Source organism: Danio rerio, chromosome 9, assembly GCF_052040795.2.
Source record: "Danio rerio strain M-AB ecotype USA chromosome 9, GRCz13ab, whole genome shotgun sequence".
NCBI classification, from domain to species: Eukaryota; Metazoa; Chordata; class Actinopteri; order Cypriniformes; family Danionidae; genus Danio; species Danio rerio.
This window is the reverse complement of record NC_141029.1, coordinates 46,155,746-46,174,419: the sequence shown is the minus strand read 5'-3', so window position 1 is coordinate 46,174,419 and position 18,674 is coordinate 46,155,746. Positions and strand designations below refer to the sequence as shown.

The window sequence follows — 18,674 nt, the reverse complement described above, 5'->3', positions numbered from 1 at the left end:
GGCTTCAAGTAATTTAGTGAGAGATTCAGACTAGCATGCTGAGATAATGGGTTCGAATGGTAATGGGACCAAAACAATATTTCAGATGGTTTACAGTGTGCTCAGCCTGACGGTTTGCCCATTCACACAAATTTTTATCATCACATGATCAATTTTAACAAAATCACATGACCTTTTTTAATGTGCTTGCTGAAGATTGTGCGGTAAAAGTGTTTCCATCGCAGTTTATGCACATCTTTTCTTGTTGAATAAAAAGTGTATCCTACTCAGTTATGCGCATATGTTTTTTTTATGCGCATTTTCAAAATTTATGTGCATCATGGCGTTTCCATCAACCGTTTTTTTATGCTCATATGCAAAATGCGCAAAAATAAATGGATGGAAACATGGCTACTGTCTCTCCACTCAGCGCCGTTGTCATGTGGCTGCCGTCGCATCATCCAAGTGGATGCTGCACACTGGTAGTGATATGGAGACCCCCATCATTATTAAGAAGAGCTTTGTGTGTATGGTCATACACAAAATGCACTATATAAATACACATTACAGTACATCACAACGCAATTATTAGGTTTTTTTTTTTTTTGGGACAACATAATTATTTTATGTTCATTCCACTTAAATTTGTAAAAACAATCAGGCTAACTTGATTGATTTGTGTTGAGACAGCATAAAAAATCATGTGGAACGCAGCATTTTTTTTACAGTGAGCCTTCAAATCATCAAGTGAAGAAAGCAAATTAATATCTGTAAAAATACAAACATCAAAACATCTGTAATTGCGATTTAATATTACGTGCTCCAGAAAAAAAAGGATTGATAAAAAAACATAATATTTCTGAAACTTGCTTATGCCATGCCTGTTTGTTCCAGCAAAATTGAAGCAATTGCTAATTCGATTGAACTGTATTGCCAGCATTTCTCAGTGGAATCTTAATTACTGTTCTTTTGCCATAAAACAGATGGGAAGAGGTATTGTGTTCATGTTATTACCCAGTGGATGGTTACAACTTGATTTATGGACCACTGTCAGTATTTCTGAAGCAATATATCTCAGAGGCACGGCACAATGGTTACTCCTTCCATATTATGAATCCTAAATTTTTTCCAAATATGAAATATGAGTGGAACATATCATCTGGCCCCCTCAGAAGCATAATATATGCCTTCATCATTTGATAAGCAGGACTTGCAGTGCTGTTGGGCAGGATAACATATGGAAAAAGCAGCCAGCAAGAAAATTGCAGAGCTGTGAGTTCACTAGCATTTTTGGACTGTCTAAAGAATCATGATGAACTTCATTTAGTTCTGTATTTTAAGTCACATGATTTTGCCAATAGATGTCGGCGCCAATAGCCTAGAGCAGTGATCACCAAACTTGTTCCTGGAGGGCCGGTGTCCTGCAGATTTTAGCTCCAACCCTAATCAAACACACCTGAACAAGCTAATCAAGGCCTTACTAGGTATACTTGAAACATCCAGGCAGGTGTGTTGAGGCAAGTTGGAGCTAAACCGTGCAGGGACACCGGCCCTCCAGGACCAGGATTGGTGACCCCTGGCCTAGGGGTTAAGTGCGCCTATATATAGCATCATGGTGCTCAGGGCAACCCGAGTTCGATTCCCAGCTCAAGGTCCTATGCCCATCCTTCCCCTCTCCCTGTTTGTCCTATCTTATCCCGATAACAGCTGAAAAAACCCTGAAGAAAAAATTATAAAATGTAATCTATACCTATTCCCTACCCCTAAACCATAGCTGTAAATTATTCCAAAAATCAGAGGGGAATGATAGTTGGATAACACTCATGTAGAAATGCATAAACCTAACAAAAGCCTTAATATAAACAGTGAACATATCTCTTAATTCTGATTGGCTGATTGGAATGTTGACCAGAGTCAACATAGATGTTAATCCAGGAGCATGTCCTAATTAGTGAAATCAGGTTGGGGTGTTTTAAGCTATTGAGTCAAAAGTAAATTTTTAAATTTTTAAAAAGCCTTATAAATCTCCCAAACTTCAATAATCGTGTAAATTTTTTTCCTTCAAAGTTTTATAAACAGCATTTTAGTGAAAAGTGGCAATGAAGTCTGCAAGCAAAAACTGTTGCAGGAAAATGTGCAATAAACCACTAACAACAACAACAGCAAAAATAAAGATACCGCCCGCCAACTTATCTGCACGTTTTACGCAGCAGATGGCCTTTCAGCCGCAACCCATCACTGGGAAAGATCCATACACTCTTACACACACTCACATACACTATGGCCAATTTAGCTTATTCCGTTTACCTGTATTGCATGTCTTTGAACTGTGGGGGGAGAGCGGAGCACGCGGAGGACACCCACGCCAACATGGGGAGAACATACAAACTCTGCACAGAAATGCTAACTAGCCAAGCCGGGGTTTGAACCAGAGACCTTCTTGCTGTGAGATGAGAGTGCTATCCACTGAGCCATCGTGCTGCCAACAACTACAACAACCACAACAATAATAATAATAATTCATTTAATGATAATAATAATAATAATAAATAATAAATAATAATAAATAATAAAATTGTAAAACTGGTAAAAACAATAAATGTATTTATATATATTTATAAATATTTTATATTTTATACAAATTAAAAGACCACTGGAAATTACCATTTTCTCTGTATTTACATTTTTTCTGAGTAAAGTTTTTGTTGTTTATTGTACATTACTAATGACATTTCTTTATAATTTAAAATAAAATTGTTCTAATTTACAGCACTTTTTCCATAAAATAGAAAGGTGTCATGTTTTTAGATGTTTTAGATCTATATTTATTATATATATTTACAACACAAAGTCAATGTTTTAAGATAATCTATAGTCGTTTCTGAGGGGAAATGTAAAAAAAAAATTTTTAAAAGAAGTGTACTTCCCCAGAGTGACTCCCACAGAATAAAAGAAATATTTACAATTTACTCAAAACGAGGCCTGATAAATCCAACCAGTTAAGAGAAAACGCGTCATTACACTTTTTAACCAGAAGATGACGCTCGTGACCATGATTAAACTCTTAGATTTAGAGATCGACGCTTCAAATCGTTTTCTATGAAGTCTTTTTAAATACTTCAATGTTTTGCAAAACATGCTTACTATAATAATAAAAAAACTTGCTAAATTATTCACTGTAACATAATTTGTAAATAACTTTGTTAAAATAACTAAACTGTTAAAATGCATGTTGTATTCACATCTGCCTTTAACTGCATTAATTTACAACACCAACAAGCATTATTTTAATACAGATAAATAGTTCAAATAAAAAGATTAATTGATGATATATTTATTTACATGCTCTGCTGATGAGTTTTATTTCAGTACAATCAAATGTTAACGATTTGTTATTGCAAATCAAGCTATTTTACGTGAATTTTATTGCACTGTCGGGCGTGTCTGAATGTAAGCATGATCTGATGGACATGAAGCTGAAGCCGGCATCAAACCGCCTCGAGAGGCCGCAATGGCCCCATATGCAGCAGGTGGCCTTACCTGCAACCCGAACGAGCCCTTGAACTACAGAAAAACACTGAATCCACAGAGAGCCACAGATGGGTCACCAGCCAAAATGAAAGCCCCTGCATGATTTATTGCGCCAAAATACCACTGAACTAATCAGCGGACAAACTAATTAATACAAATCTGCATTTTTGCATAAGTAATTAGAAGCAGGAAACACGCGATGAAATAAGAGATAGGGGGTTATTCAGTCGGGAGACTCATTCAAGCGGAGAGAGATTGGTTTGGATTCAGTATTGCGGGCGGAGGGAAAGGTCTGTTGGTTCTAGCAGAGGGTGTTAAAGGTCAAATAATTAATAAATATCATTGGTGTGACCTCATATTGTGCTGTGTTGAGAGGGACCTTAAATGTTAAAGAAAGCGTTTAGGAAGCGACCTACTTCTGTTTTTTTTGCATTTGTGTAATATAATAAATGTGATGGGAAGAAAAATATAGGCTATAGGATAGCTAGGCTACACAACTTATAACACTTTAAGGAGGTCTTTATTTTTAAACATTAATGCATTTATTAAAAATAGTAATGTACGATTTTTTTACAACCTTCGTTATTGTTTTCTTTAAAACAAACGTTTATGTTTGTGCATTAATAGAGCAAATTGATCTCAGATAAACAATCAAAAAATATGTTTACTGTTTTCTCAAACTAATTATTTAATATGAGCTAAAACAACATAATTATACAGATTTTTTGGGGAGGGGGGGCAACTTAATTGTTTTATGTTCAGTCCACTTAAATTTGTAAAAACTATAAGCTAACTTAATTCCTTCATGTTGTCCCAACACAACCCGATTGCGTGGAACCCAAAATGGTTTACAGTGTAGGCTGTTCGTGCATTATAAAAAAACACACACACACACACAAAAAAAAACAGTGGGTTCCACACAATGGATATGAGTTGGGACAACATGAAGAAAATAGAGTTAACTTGTTTTCTGTTTTAAATTTAAGCTGATTGATCATAAAAGGATTACGTTGTCCCAAAAAACGTAGGAATGGTGTTGTTCAGCTCATTTTAAATAAGTAGCTTGAATAAACAACAATCATCAACAAGTTTAACAAATGCATTGTTTGATTTTAGTTCAAATTCATTATGCTCGAAATCAATGTACAAAAGGGTAGGCTAACAAAATAAAGTAAAATAAACTCTGGGAAAGAATTAGCTTAGTGGTTCTTGCGCTAAATGCATCACGAACAAAGTAACAATCCTTCATCGCTGTTTGTTTCGGACGCTACATCGATGAAACAATGCAACAAACATTTGTGAAACAAACATCACTACTTGTTATACACTTTTTTTACACATACACACTTATGCAATAACTTTCTTTAAATGCCAATTCGCACATAACAGCTGCACATATAACGTATAGTAATATACATGTAGTCAATTTGTATAATTGCATTCACTACTTCTATTTTTAAAATATTCTTATTATCTCTTTTTGTTGTCCCCATGTTGTGAGGAGCCCAAAATGGTAGGCTATTACTACACTAAAAATGTGGGTTCCACACAATTGATTTGAGTTGGGACAACACGAAGGAATTAAGTTAGCTTATTATTTGATATAAACTTAAGTTGAATGAACATAAAATTATTAAGTTGTCCCCAAAAAAAACTCGGTAATTGAGTTGTTCAAGCTCATTTTATAGAAGTAGTTTGAACAAAAACCAAATGTTACTTTTATACAAACATATACACTTATTTAACAACATACTTTACATGCCAATTCGCTCATAACAGCTGCACATACACTTATCCATTTGTAAATTTGCAGTCACTACTTACTTCTATTTTTTAAATATATTTATTATCTGTTTTTTTTTGTCCTGTCTCTGTAATTCTGTTGCATTGTAGAATTCTGTCATGAAAACAAGTTCCTCGTATGTGTGAACATACCTGGCAATAAAGCTCTTTCTGGTGCTTATTCAAAGATGATTAACAAATAAAAGATTTTTAAGATTCGTAAAAATCCTCATTTTAAAAACTATTTGAGATGTTTTGTAATATGTTTTCTAATATTTCACGATGCAATGATTACTTTGATTAGTTGATCACCTTAAAGTTACAAAAAAGGCTAGCTAAGAAATTATTTAATTATTCACGTAGGCATTTCTTTAAAAAACTGTCCCTTTGTTTATTCTTCTCTAGATAATAGACAGGCTAACAGTGCAAATAAACCTGGCATGAATGTAACATGACATCATACAGAGCCTGTATATTTTTATACGCCTGTAATTTATGGACTACTATAATCTCACATAAAATAAAGAGTGCCAATGTGTGGGACGTCGAGGAAAAGCGTGAAAAGCATGAACTAAAAGCGACACAAAAGTCCAACGAGTTGCTGTCAGTGGTGCTGAAATCACTCCCCTCACATCTCTGGGTTTGCATGGCAACAGGAGAGACACACGCAGGCAAACAGACGGCTTGCTTTCGGACCTTTGACCGGCGCAAACTTGTCGATTTTTATGAGAAAGATTAGAAGCACTCAGAGTCCAGGAGGGCCCGTGGACACTTCACGGTTACCTGGTTATCAAATGTCTGCGGTAGGCCATTAACAGATGTCAGGAGAGATAAACACAGATAAGCAAACAATGGAAATGAAATATTTTGCACGCATGAGCAAACAGCAAGGGAGGACTGCGCCGAGATACTCAACTCAGAGTTGGATAAAAATAATTGCACTACCTAGATTAAATAAGCACAAAATGTGTTGTGTGCATGCTGGCTGAACAGTTGCTTAATTTAAAGCTGAGCAAACCTAAATTATAATAATTACTGGTGGTTTTAAAGTGTTTGAACAGATTCAAATGCAATAATAGATCGCATTAAATTCGATTATTAAACGGCTGAGGTCTTTATTTATTGAAGGCATGATAAGATCAAGTGGGAAATGTTTTTGTTACATGTCTAACGTCTTTCTAATTATATTAAAACATTAAAGAAGGGTCTATTCTTTGCACGCTGGTGCGTTTAAAAGCCATTGTCTATAGTTATTCCCTCATTTCTGCACTCGCCTTTTCAACGGTCATCACATTGGTCTCTTTTTTTTTAGGGGGGTTTAAGGGGCAATGATATTAAATTGAATAGAAAACAGCAGATTTCGGACGTTGGATCAGGTTAGTGAGCCGTGAAACAGGCTTTTTGTCAGTGCGCGTGCGACTCGCGTGCCGACCGACCGGCGTTGAAAAGAGGGGCACTCATTACCGGGGTCTCAGCCAGACTTTGCAATTACTGTTTACAATCAATATCACGAGATATTTGTAAAAGATAATCAGCAAATACCTCATCCATCATGACAAACCACAAATTCTGCAAAAAATAAAAATGCTATTTTGGAAAGATCATAAAATTCGAGTCCTTTATTATTATTTTTTATAAATAGAACTAATTAACCCTAGAAATAACAATGAAAGTACAATAATAACAGTAATTTAGACTTGTTTAATTCTTGTTAACCGGGCTGATAATTAGTGACAAAACCTACTCCGTGATTATGAGCTAATTTATGGACACGCATAAAGAATTGTCCGCGTAAAGACAACGGGATGTGGCTAAAGAAAGAGCCGGTCGTGATTGAATGTGTCCCACGCTTGAAAGGGTTAATCCATCCTGCGGGTACAAACAGGTCCACGGAGTCTCTAACTGGCGACAGATGGCCACTTTCTTTCGGCCACAAAGGGACGGAATACGGAGCTCTGGCGAATACAAATGAAAGAGATCACGTGACGCTTGAGGCCGTTTTCCTGACGTAGTCGGCCATATGGCGCGTGCCGGGGGAAGGGGCGGGGCCAGATGTCAATCACGGGCGCAGGGTGGGACTGTAGAGGCAGCCGCAGACACACATCCACGCGCATCTCCCAGCATCAGCAGCACCGCTATATAACCAGAGCATCCCATCAGCGCAAGCCACACTAGACTTCAATCCGTAGGACTTCCTATACCACGAAGGGCATGAAACTATCATAACAAGCTTTCAACACACCCTAGGTATGTGATCTGTTCTGTCTTTTATTAATGTGTACCTACTGTGTTTTACGCATTAATGTTGAACTATTTAGACAGGGATAGATAGAAATCATTAAGATCATTCTCATGAGTATGATGATAGCTTTAAACTCAGTTTAAGGTATTGTAAATGTGTTTAAATTTAGTAAGCTAATGCATCATGATAGAGGATTTAAGATAAATGTTAAATCAAAGATCAAATTCAAATAACTGTTAGCTTAAAATGTAGTGTCAACCAATTGCACATTTCAGCCACTTAACTGAAAGAAGGATATGTGAAATATAAGGAAAGGTGATTTTGTTTCTCATTGCAATTATACATAAAGAAATAAGGTTTGATCAAATATAGACCTACTTCAGAGAAAATTGTTTAAATGTTTATCTGAAATAGCCTAATACTGTTTCATGTATAATATATTTAATATATCAAGTAGCCAAATAGTCGAATAAGTTAATTTAAACTTGTTTTATTTTACGCTTATGTAGCTTTTCCAGTTAGCAAATCCAATGAACTTGTGAGAACGTACTTATCACAATATCACAGACTAATGTACAGAGCAATTTATTCTCCTAAATGAATAAAAATGTTCATCGTTGAGCAAAAAAAATTTCTTTTTAAGGCTGTCCTATATGTATATTACTTTATGTCTTACACAGTATGAACTATTCAGACATGGGCTACATTTAAAATCCTTCATTATTTCAAAATAAAACGAGAGGTCTATCAGATTAGGGAAGGCTGATGATGTTACATAATAAAGCTGCATAAAGTAAGCAGCTATGATTCATCCACAGGTCATGTGTTGTTGCATTTCGGAGGTGCGCTCTAGTGCATTTCATCACTGTCTCTCATATTAAAAAAAAAACTGTCACTGAATGAATGTGTAAAGGTCTGCTTTATCGCTTTGCAGAGTTCCGACATGACGAAGTCATACAGCGAGGAAAGCATGATGCTGGAGTCTCAGAGCAGCTCGAACTGGACCGACAAGTGTCACAGCAGCTCCCAAGACGAACGAGACGTGGACAAGACCAGCGAGCCCATGCTCAACGATATGGAAGACGACGATGATGCCGGTCTCAACCGACTCGAGGATGAGGACGACGAGGAAGAAGAAGAGGAGGAAGAAGACGGCGACGACACCAAGCCGAAAAGACGGGGTCCCAAGAAGAAGAAGATGACCAAGGCGCGTATGCAGAGATTCAAGATGCGGCGCATGAAGGCGAACGCCCGGGAGAGGAACCGCATGCACGGCCTCAACGACGCGCTTGAGAGCCTGCGCAAAGTTGTTCCGTGCTACTCCAAAACGCAGAAGCTCTCCAAGATCGAGACGCTCCGACTAGCCAAGAACTACATTTGGGCTCTTTCGGAAATCTTGAGGTCGGGCAAAAGCCCCGACCTGATGTCTTTTGTGCAGGCCTTGTGCAAGGGCTTGTCCCAACCCACGACCAACTTGGTCGCAGGATGCCTCCAACTGAACCCCAGAACTTTTCTGCCCGAGCAGAGCCAGGAGATGCCCCCTCATATGCAAACAGCAAGTGCTTCCTTTTCCGCTCTTCCCTACTCCTACCAGACGCCCGGTCTTCCCAGCCCTCCGTACGGTACAATGGACAGCTCTCACATCTTTCACGTCAAGCCGCACGCGTACGGGAGCGCACTGGAGCCGTTCTTTGACACCACCCTCACAGACTGCACCAGTCCCTCATTTGACGGACCCCTTAGCCCGCCTTTAAGCGTCAACGGGAACTTTTCGTTCAAACACGAGCCTTCTTCGGAATTCGAGAAGAACTACGCGTTTACCATGCACTATCAGGCAGCGGGTCTGGCCGGCGCGCAGGGACACGCCGCGTCTCTTTACGCGGGCTCGACGCAGCGCTGTGATATACCGATGGAGAACATTATGTCGTACGACGGGCACTCGCATCACGAACGGGTCATGAACGCCCAGTTGAACGCGATATTTCACGACTCGTGATCCTAATGGACTTTTATCAGACTGCTCGACACGGTATTCTGTTATGGCTGATGCAAAAAGAGCAACAACATTATATGCTTAATCTTATGTACGTATTTATTGTTGTTACTGCCTTTAGGAGAAAAGAGAATTGGTTGATTCTCGTTCACCTTATGTATTGTATTCTATAGCGCTTCTACGTTGCGGTCACACACACAGACACACACACACACAAACACAGGTGGGAATAGGCGTGACCTTGTTCAGAATGTGTTAATTATCCATGCTACAAAATCTCACAAGCAATAATTTGGAAACTATGCAATTTTTAATCCAATACTGGGCCAATTATAGAAATTAATAGAGATTGATATATTTTTCAACCTATTACATTTTACTACTTATCGATCCCATACTGAATTATTTTGTTGTGATTTTGTATAGAATTGTTAATTTTTATAAAGTCAGATCCCTGCGTCATTCCATGCTACCCCTCCATGTTAATGTTTTATAAAACTGATTTATCTCTCGTTTATATACGAAACAGTACTCAATCTAGTAATAACCAGCAGGCAAGTGCTAAAAAATCTGTAATGTTGCCTTAGCAATGAATTACTGTAAAATCATGCAGAGTTGCACAATTCCCGTCCTCTGAATCCCGTCTAATGTTATGTTCAATCAGTGATCCTTTGTGGAAATTCGAATTGCTTGAATGCTGGGGAAGAGGAAAAGAAAATAAAACAAATCGGTGTTAGAAGTCTCAGTGTTGTAAATAAAAAAAGCTTGACTATCACCTTTTTAATTCACCCTGTGTTAAAAAAAAGCTGATCGAGAGGCCTGTCTTTCTAAGATGGAGAATAAATAATGAACTGAATTAGTCTGCTCAAACTATTCGGGTATTTTCGACTGGAATTTGTGTTGTGAAGGAACAAATGATGAAGATGCAACCAAAAAGAGGTTGATTTAAAAGTCATTCTAGTTTTGAGACTGTTGTATGTGTGTATCAGTTCATGATGGAGATTTACGAAATAAAACAAATGGTTTTGAATTTAACATCTTTATAGTCGTTTCTGTAAAACTCTTCATGGTGGTGCGTGAATTACGCCACACATAGAATGTATTTACCTGTATACCTTACGATTTCCTATTTATTTAAATACAAAACAAATAAAGGAAGTCGAAAATTTAGCCTATAGAATTTTTGTGTGATGATATAACTTAAACACCCGACACTGTATTTTGAAACTATTATATAACGTAAACGCCCGACACTATTTTAAAACTAATTATATTACTTTTTATTACTTAATATGACTTCTCAAGGTGATGTAAATTTCTACTTCTGAATATTAATAAAAGCACATCGTACTCTGTCCTGCAGGATATTCACTATCAGGTGTTTTTTAACCTTAAGTTGCTTTATCAATTTGGTTCTCCAGTGTGCAGTAATGGTGCTTCTCACCTGAATAGATTGCCTGAAGCTAAAATAAATATTAAATCAAGGCAGGTGCTGAGTAGTCATAATATAAAACATGGCTATATTGTTTATAGGTAGCCTATATTTAAAAACAGAAGGTCACCTCAGAATAGGATATCATTATAACGCCAATGACATTCAGAATTGCGGAAAATCATCGTGTCACCATACCTTTTAGTCGGTCTAAAATTCATCTATAAAATACATTTGAAATCTTTAATTCTGTATCGCCTCCAGAAATTATTATAAGAACACAATACAGTGTTTCCGTGTAGCTAAATCAATTTGTCCCGGAGTTGTCTATAATCTGTTCGAGCCATCCGTGCAAACAAAATCTTCTTAAATGTACTAGAATTTGTGTTTATTTGAGGAGCAGAAAAGCCTTTGTCATTTATTAAATTACGTCCATGTTGTCACACACGCAAAATAGAGATTACAATGAAGATAAGAAGCTAGAGGTGTAAAAAGAGTCATTGAAATTCCCGCATATTTTGGACAAGCACAGCTTTGTGTGCACAGAAACAATTCATTACGTGCTCAAGTTCTATGCTAGGGATTACAGTTTTTACAGATAAAAAAGTATGATATTAATAATATAAAATGAATTCATCTTGTAAACTCCCGTAAATAAGGTAAATGCGATGGCTGAGCGATTTTTGGAGGATAGTTGGAGTAAAACGATTACGAATTCATACGACTTCAACACTGAAACTGATGTATTTATAAACAAAACAATAAAAAAAAACAATCTGCCATAAAAGGGGAAATCAATAGGGATTTAGTAACGGTTAGTAGTTTCAAAAGTTTTTTTCCACATCCAGGAACTGTCCAAGGTGCTGTTTAAGGGAATTTACACACCTCATGACATAGTAGGCTAATATGGCTGAATGCTTAGCAGACCATTATCATTCGTTAAAATATGACATGCATATTGTATAAATGCATTTAACAACATAGTAAACTCTAGTTAAACATGTTTGGTCATGCGTTATATATTTTCTAAAATTAGTATATATCTAACTATATGTACCTATTTACTTTTAAAACTAATAGTATTAATAAGCAATCCAATAGACCATTTTGAGGGATGTAAACAACACATAACAATGGTCCTAACGTATTTCCTGTTTTACATTTTTAATTATCATAGCTTCAGAGAATCCCAATGTTATGATAGTGGTTTAAACATTAAGTTATGATTAAATTGACGTTTGTTACAGTTGTGTAACAACTTAAATAGTTTGACAACAAGCAGGAAATGTCCATGGGCCAATGCAGCACTACACTGATATGGTCTATAGTGACTTTTTTTTTGCCATGCCCGGATTATAAGCCTATTTTCTATAGGCTTATGGATTCTGTCCCTATTTGTAGAACTGCTACCTATTATCCATTTTTACAAGCCTTTAGAAAGGTTTGCTGAAAATATAGGCCTATATATATTTTTAATTGTCAGTAGTAGACTACCTATTGATAATAAATCAAACGATTTATTACAGGCCTACAAGTATATAAAACGGATGATTAGAAATTAATATAGCATTTCACGTATATACACATTTGTTAAATTGCTTCAATAGTAGCCTAATAACAGGCAGTGAGGGCTGCGCGCGTGCTCGGCTGAGAAAGCTCGGCGGGCGCGCGCGCTGTAGAGGTGCATGGAGACGCGAGGAACTTCCTCAAGAGCCTAGCGACCGGGAGCGGTAAATTAATACACACAGGCGAGTTTGCCCTCAAAACATACACACTATGCTTGAATCCCCGTGTAAATCGATAAGTGTCCTCAACGCGTGGTCGGAGAGTCAGGAAGAGTTGCGCGAGACGCAACCGGTGTCTCCTCACGGGACGGAGAAGCGAGTAAAGACAAAAAAGAAAAAGAGAAAACAGAAGCAAAGTCAGAAGCGCTCCGTTTCGGCCCCTCAGTTATGCCCCGAAGAAGACTACAAGGAGCGAGTAGAAACTAAATACAGACCGGACGAACCGATTGTACGAGGAATCTTCCAAATTGAAAAAAAGAGCCACGACGTAGTTCTTACGACAACGCGGGTAACATGGACGCCCATTCAGCCCGAGACCCCTACAGGTGAGCAGCGATGCGCCCTGTTTACACCCGTTTCCAGGGGGACTGTACACTTGTGTTTACTTCCTGTGTGTGCGTGTGTGTTTGTGTGTGTGTGTGTGTGTGAGGCGCTTAAAGTCATCTTAGCAAGCAGTGTATTAATTTATCATGTTTATAGACACGGTTACGGCTTTGTGTACAAGACAGATACAATCTCAGCTATGGATAAAATGGTTCGCTGAGATTGAGACAAAAAGTAAACAATCAAACAATGCATAAATTAGAGTTTTAGAATGATACATTTTAGAAATATAATGTATTTCTCTATACTTCTGTTTGGTCACACTTTATTTTAAGGTACAATTCTCGCTGTTAACAAACCATTAACTCAATTTAGCTCAATAAACTCCTTGGTGCACATTAATAGTTATTAAGTTAATAGCTAGGTTTAGGGACGTAGAATGCACAATATGTACTTTATAAGTAGACAGAAACAGCCATTATCTTAATAATAAGCAGGTAATAATCCACTTGGTAATTTTGAAGATTAAACTAAAGTGTTATCTTCTGTTTTGTACAAAAACACTGCTGCACACATATGTCTTTAATACACAAACCTTATTTTGCATCAAAAAAATGTATAGACTTGCATATAGACTTTATTAGCCTATACCCCTGTTTTAATCATTAACTAAGACATAATTTATTCTTTGAACACTTTTAAAAATAAAGCTTGCAGTGCTAATTGGAGTTTTAAAACAAGAACCATTTGAAATAAGACATTGTAGACATGCATGGTATTTAATATTGATATAATGCAATATATAATGTATAAATCCATGTTCAGTATATGGGGTAGAACAAATTTGTTACAAATAGTTTACTGTTATAATAGCTAATTTAAAGGTTTGAAATAAAAATATATGCTTTTAACAAAAAATTAAGCTGCTTTATCAGTTATATTAAGTAGAATAATGTTTCAGTGCTTGATTTTGATTGATTGATGAACATTTTAACTTGATGTGCACTTGTGCAGTTCTTTTCAGGAAGGAAGTACAAAGCAAATCTTGATCATATTCCATATCACTTAAAGAGCAGTGATTTTTACTTATATTCTTACAGCCAACAACAAAAGGGCCAAAACCCACAAAGACCCTGAGCAATGAATGATTTAAACAGTAGGATAAAAATGACAAAATATTTCCTTGTTTTCCCTCATGAAATCGTTTTATTATTTATGGAAAGCACATACTCTCTTTCTCTTGCTCTCTCTCTAAAACAAATGTACACATGTAGAGACACACTCAAGCAAGTGTAATTTTACAGGAATATTATGTCAGTGCCATCCATGAATTTAGCATTAAAACAGCATAACAACAGAAAAGATACATGACATTTCTGAATAACATTTTAGTAACAGTGCTGTTTGAATCTTGCACTTTTACTATTAGTAGAGACATGTTACTAAACACTTTTTTTATGAAGGGCCAAAAAACAAACTTGATTGAGGGTCGTGGGCCGAAAGTAAAGGAAATTATTCACGGAAACTTAGTAATACAGCTTGATATATTTATGCTTGATATATTTATCAAGCTGTATTACTAAGTTTCCGTGAATAATTTCCTCATTTATTTAAAAATAAATAGAAAACATTACTTTAAGCATATTGATGAATCCATTATATATTTTCCTTTACATTTTATATTGAACCTATTAAATGAAAACATAAGAATTCAGTTTATAACATAGAGTTTAATGTCAAATGCACAAGTTAAGCAGCACCTGCCTTCATTTACAACATTTAATTTAAGTTTGTTTTTTTGTAGCTTAAAAATAAAATGAACAAGTTACCTTATAAGAAATGACTATGTGTATTAAAACCATTAACCCCAACCCTCCCCAAAATTCTCCCAAACTTCTCAGATGGGATGGCAGGCCAAATCAAAGTTTACAATGGGCCAACTATGACCCGCAGGCCCTTAGTTTGGGCATCTCTGCTTTAGAGAGATGCACAAACTGAAGTAATTCAAACACTTTAACTCTCTCTCTCTCTTTCTCTCTCTCTCTCTCTCTCTCTCTCTCTCTCTCTCTCTCTCTCTCAATTCAATTCAGTTCAGTTCAATAATTGCTTTATTTTAATGACAAATGTTACAAATGTATTGCCAAAGCAGTTATAAAGTTTACATGAAAAGTAACATATATCTAATAATAAAAAACAATACACACAGTAAATAGTAGTAAAAAGGTGATATTTATATATAATATTTAAATACAATTTTAACAATACATCACATTATTCAATAAATCACATTAATATTCAATATATTATATTATTATTCAACATATCATATTATTCATACAAATCAATACAAAAATAAATCAGAATTTCTCTCTCTCTCTCTCTCTCTCTCTCTCTCTCTCATATCAATTGCTCAAGCCTCATTTACAGCTCTAATATTATGTTTTAAAGCTTACAGTGAAGCCATGGGGTTAACATGAAATAATAATTAAAAAAGAGTTCTGCATAAAGAGCATAAACAAAAGGACAAAACCCCTCACCCGTTTTAAAATAAATCAATAGTAAAGGCCACTTTTAAATTTGTTCCCAAGTTTAGAAGTATTGATCACAAATTCATTAATTTTCCTTCAGCTTAGTCCCTTATTTATCTGGGGTTGCCACAGCGGAATGAACCGCCAACTTATCGACCATATGTTTTATGTAGTGGATGCGCTTCCAGCTGCAACCTAGTACAGCTAAAGGATCACAGCTTTCAATCTCAAAAAAGTTGTTTTAATCATATTTACATTGCCATCAGATTTTGCCATAATGTAAATACTCAATAGCTAAACATTAGGTCACAAAGCAGAATTTTTAGGAATGTTAATTTAAAAGAGAGTGGGAGAGAAAAGGGAGAATCAATACTTTGTGAATAATTTATTGCCATTGCGTAAATAATTTGTAATAATGTAGGTTACTGTATAGTCTGCTTTTATTTTGGAACAAAGGCTTTTAAATATGCAGCACATTTTGCATGGAAAAACCTCCAAACAAAGTTGCAGTTTAAAGAGTTGGTTTCACTACATGCTTTAAACAAGATTTTAAATGATTTGGAGTTTGAAACTTGGCCTGTAGATGTTCTGAATAGTTTTTAACTGTCATTGTATGTGTGTTTTGATGGATGAATGACGTTGTCTGTTATTTGCTTTTTGTTTAAACCCCATGTGAACTGTATACTGCCTAATTTTGCTCTTCAGTGTTTGGACTCTCATTAGTGATTATTGAACCACACTGAACTGAGCTTAACTGAACTGAACTTAAACTTTGAAAACTAAACTACACTGTTTCAATTTACTATGATCTTTTATGTGAAGCTGCTTTGACACAATATACATTGTAAAAGCGCTATACATATAAAGGTGAATTGAATTGAATTGAATAATCTTGGCCAGGACACTCTTGTAAAAGAGATTTTTAATCTCAATGTGCTTTACCTGGTAAAATAAAGGTTATAAAATATGAGAACTTTTAAATTTATAAATGTTGTTTTTAGATGTAATCAGTAGGCATCAAACCTCTCACAGAGTCATACGAGCAACTGCTAATGGTGACTGTCTTGTACCAAAGTGTAAGACCTCCTTTGGTCAATCTGCTTTCTCTGTTAAGGGAACCAAATTGTGGAATGATTTACACGTTAACCTAAAATTAGAAAGTAATATATTTAATATTAGTATATATAGTAATATTTTTAGTAGTGTTCTTAAAAAGTTTGGTTAAAGGCAGTGTTTACACAAAATAGTTTACTATTAGTTGGTTTGATCATGTCGTCTTTGCTTTTGCCTTCAGTACTTTTATGGAAAGAATTATAATGTTGTTTATTCATTGATTCATTCATTCATTTTCTTTTCCGCTTAGTCCCTTTATTAATCAGGGGTCGCCACAGCGGAATGAACCGCCAACTAATCCAGCATATGTTTTACGCAGGGGATGTTCTCCCAGCTGTTACCCATCACCAATAAACACCCATGCACTCTCATTTACACTCATACACTACGGACAATTTTAGCTTACCCAATTCACCTGTAACGCATGTCTTTGGACTGTGGGGGAAACCGGAGCACCCGAAGGAAATCCACGCGAACATGCAAACTCCACACAGAAATGCCAACTGACCCAGCTGAGGCTCAAACCAGCGACCTTCTTGCTGTGAGGCGAGAGCACTACCTACTGTGCCACCGCGTTGCCATATTGTCTATATGTATTTATAATGTTTTTATTTTGTCAAGCCTCCTGTGGACAGGTGTTGAGAATTAGCAAGTCTGCTAAAACACTTAAACAAATGCATTTGGTTGTCCATTGTAATAGTGATGTCCATTCATTTGTTGTCATTCATTTTTCTTGCTGTGAGGCGACAGCACTACCTACTGCGCCACTGCGTCGCCTGTGATGTCCATGTCAAAAAAAAAAAAAAAAAGGTATGTAATCCAAGTAATTATATCCAACTTTTGGAACGATCCATATTACATTTAAAGGGGTAGTTCACTCTAAATTAAAATTTTGTCATCATTTGCTCATCCTTTATTCGTTTTTGTTCCTGCTATAGATGTCAACGGCTGCATATGATATTTTTAAGAATATCTTATTTTGTATTTAACACAAGAAAAGAATGTATAATTAGTTTAGAACCACTTGATTCACTTCATTTTTGGTTGAACTATCCCTTTAATCATTTACTACACAGCACTGTAATTATAGGATGACATTTACAGACGTTAACATTTTTTTATACACAAAATTAGATCATATTGACTACAGAACAGTGACACGGTGGCTCAAGAAGGTCACTGCTTTGAGTCCTGGCTGGGTCAGTAGGCATTTCTATGTGGTGTTCCTGTGCTCTAGTTACCCCCAAAGTCCAAAGATATGGTAGGTGAAGTGAATAAACTAAGTTGGCTGTCGTGTATGTGTGTGAATGAGTGTGTATGGATGTTTCCCAGAACTGGGTTGCAGCTGGAAGGGCATCAGATGCATAAAACATGCTGGATATGTTGGTGGTTCATTCCGCTTTGGCGACCCCTAATGAATAAAGGGACTAAGCCGAAGGAAAATTAATGAATGACTACAGAAAACATACTATTCCTTCTGCTCTCTTTCTCATATGAACACATATACAGTTCAGACATACACACACACTCAAAAACACAAACACAGAAACACAAACGCAGACAAACACAATAAGTTGAATTATTGACCTTGAGCCATTTAATTATCAGAAAATAACCTCATGCGAGCATTTTAAAAAATTAATTCAGCAATCCATCATCAATTATTTCATACATATTTTTGATCGCCTTAGAACCACACAGATACAGTAAGTGGAATTATTGACCCCAGCCCGATTAATGATCAATTATCAACCACTTTAAAGATTTTATATTTACTCAGCAATCCCATCATCAGTTATTCCCTACATATTTTTTTTCCAGATCACCTTACACATTAGAACCAGAAATAAGCCCAGTGTGGGTCATTCAGGATCTGTTGTTCCCTACTATAATAACAACACAAGCAAAAGAGAGCTACAACAACACAGCAATCCAAATAAAAAAGGGGGAAATGGGGGTAACGTGA

At 36.2% G+C, this 18,674-nt stretch overlaps 2 protein-coding genes across 2 annotated transcripts in view; both read left to right on the top strand.

Annotated features, from left to right (window-relative positions):
- The first annotated feature begins 7,390 nt into the window (after positions 1–7,390).
- neurod1 (neuronal differentiation 1) lies at positions 7,391–10,562 on the top strand. Its single transcript, NM_130978.2, has 2 exons — positions 7,391–7,539; positions 8,469–10,562. Exon 2 carries the CDS (start codon positions 8,478–8,480, stop codon positions 9,528–9,530), a length of 1,053 nt encoding a protein of 350 aa, NP_571053.1. The 5' UTR covers positions 7,391–7,539; positions 8,469–8,477; the 3' UTR covers positions 9,531–10,562.
- Positions 10,563–12,646: 2,084 nt separating this feature from the next.
- Positions 12,647–18,674, top strand: part of cerkl (CERK like autophagy regulator) — a 195,866-nt gene continuing 189,838 nt past the window's right edge. Inside the window, exon 1 of the mRNA NM_001089474.1 lies at positions 12,647–13,069. Within this exon, the coding sequence (NP_001082943.1) occupies positions 12,736–13,069 (334 nt within the window). The 5' untranslated portion in view covers positions 12,647–12,735. The remainder of the gene's footprint in view (positions 13,070–18,674) is intronic.

What these genes read in the sequence shown, in the direction of transcription:
- neurod1 (NM_130978.2), top strand. Translation starts at nt 8,478, where the DNA reads ATGACGAAGTCATACAGCGAGGAAAGCATGATGCTGGAGTCTCAGAGC.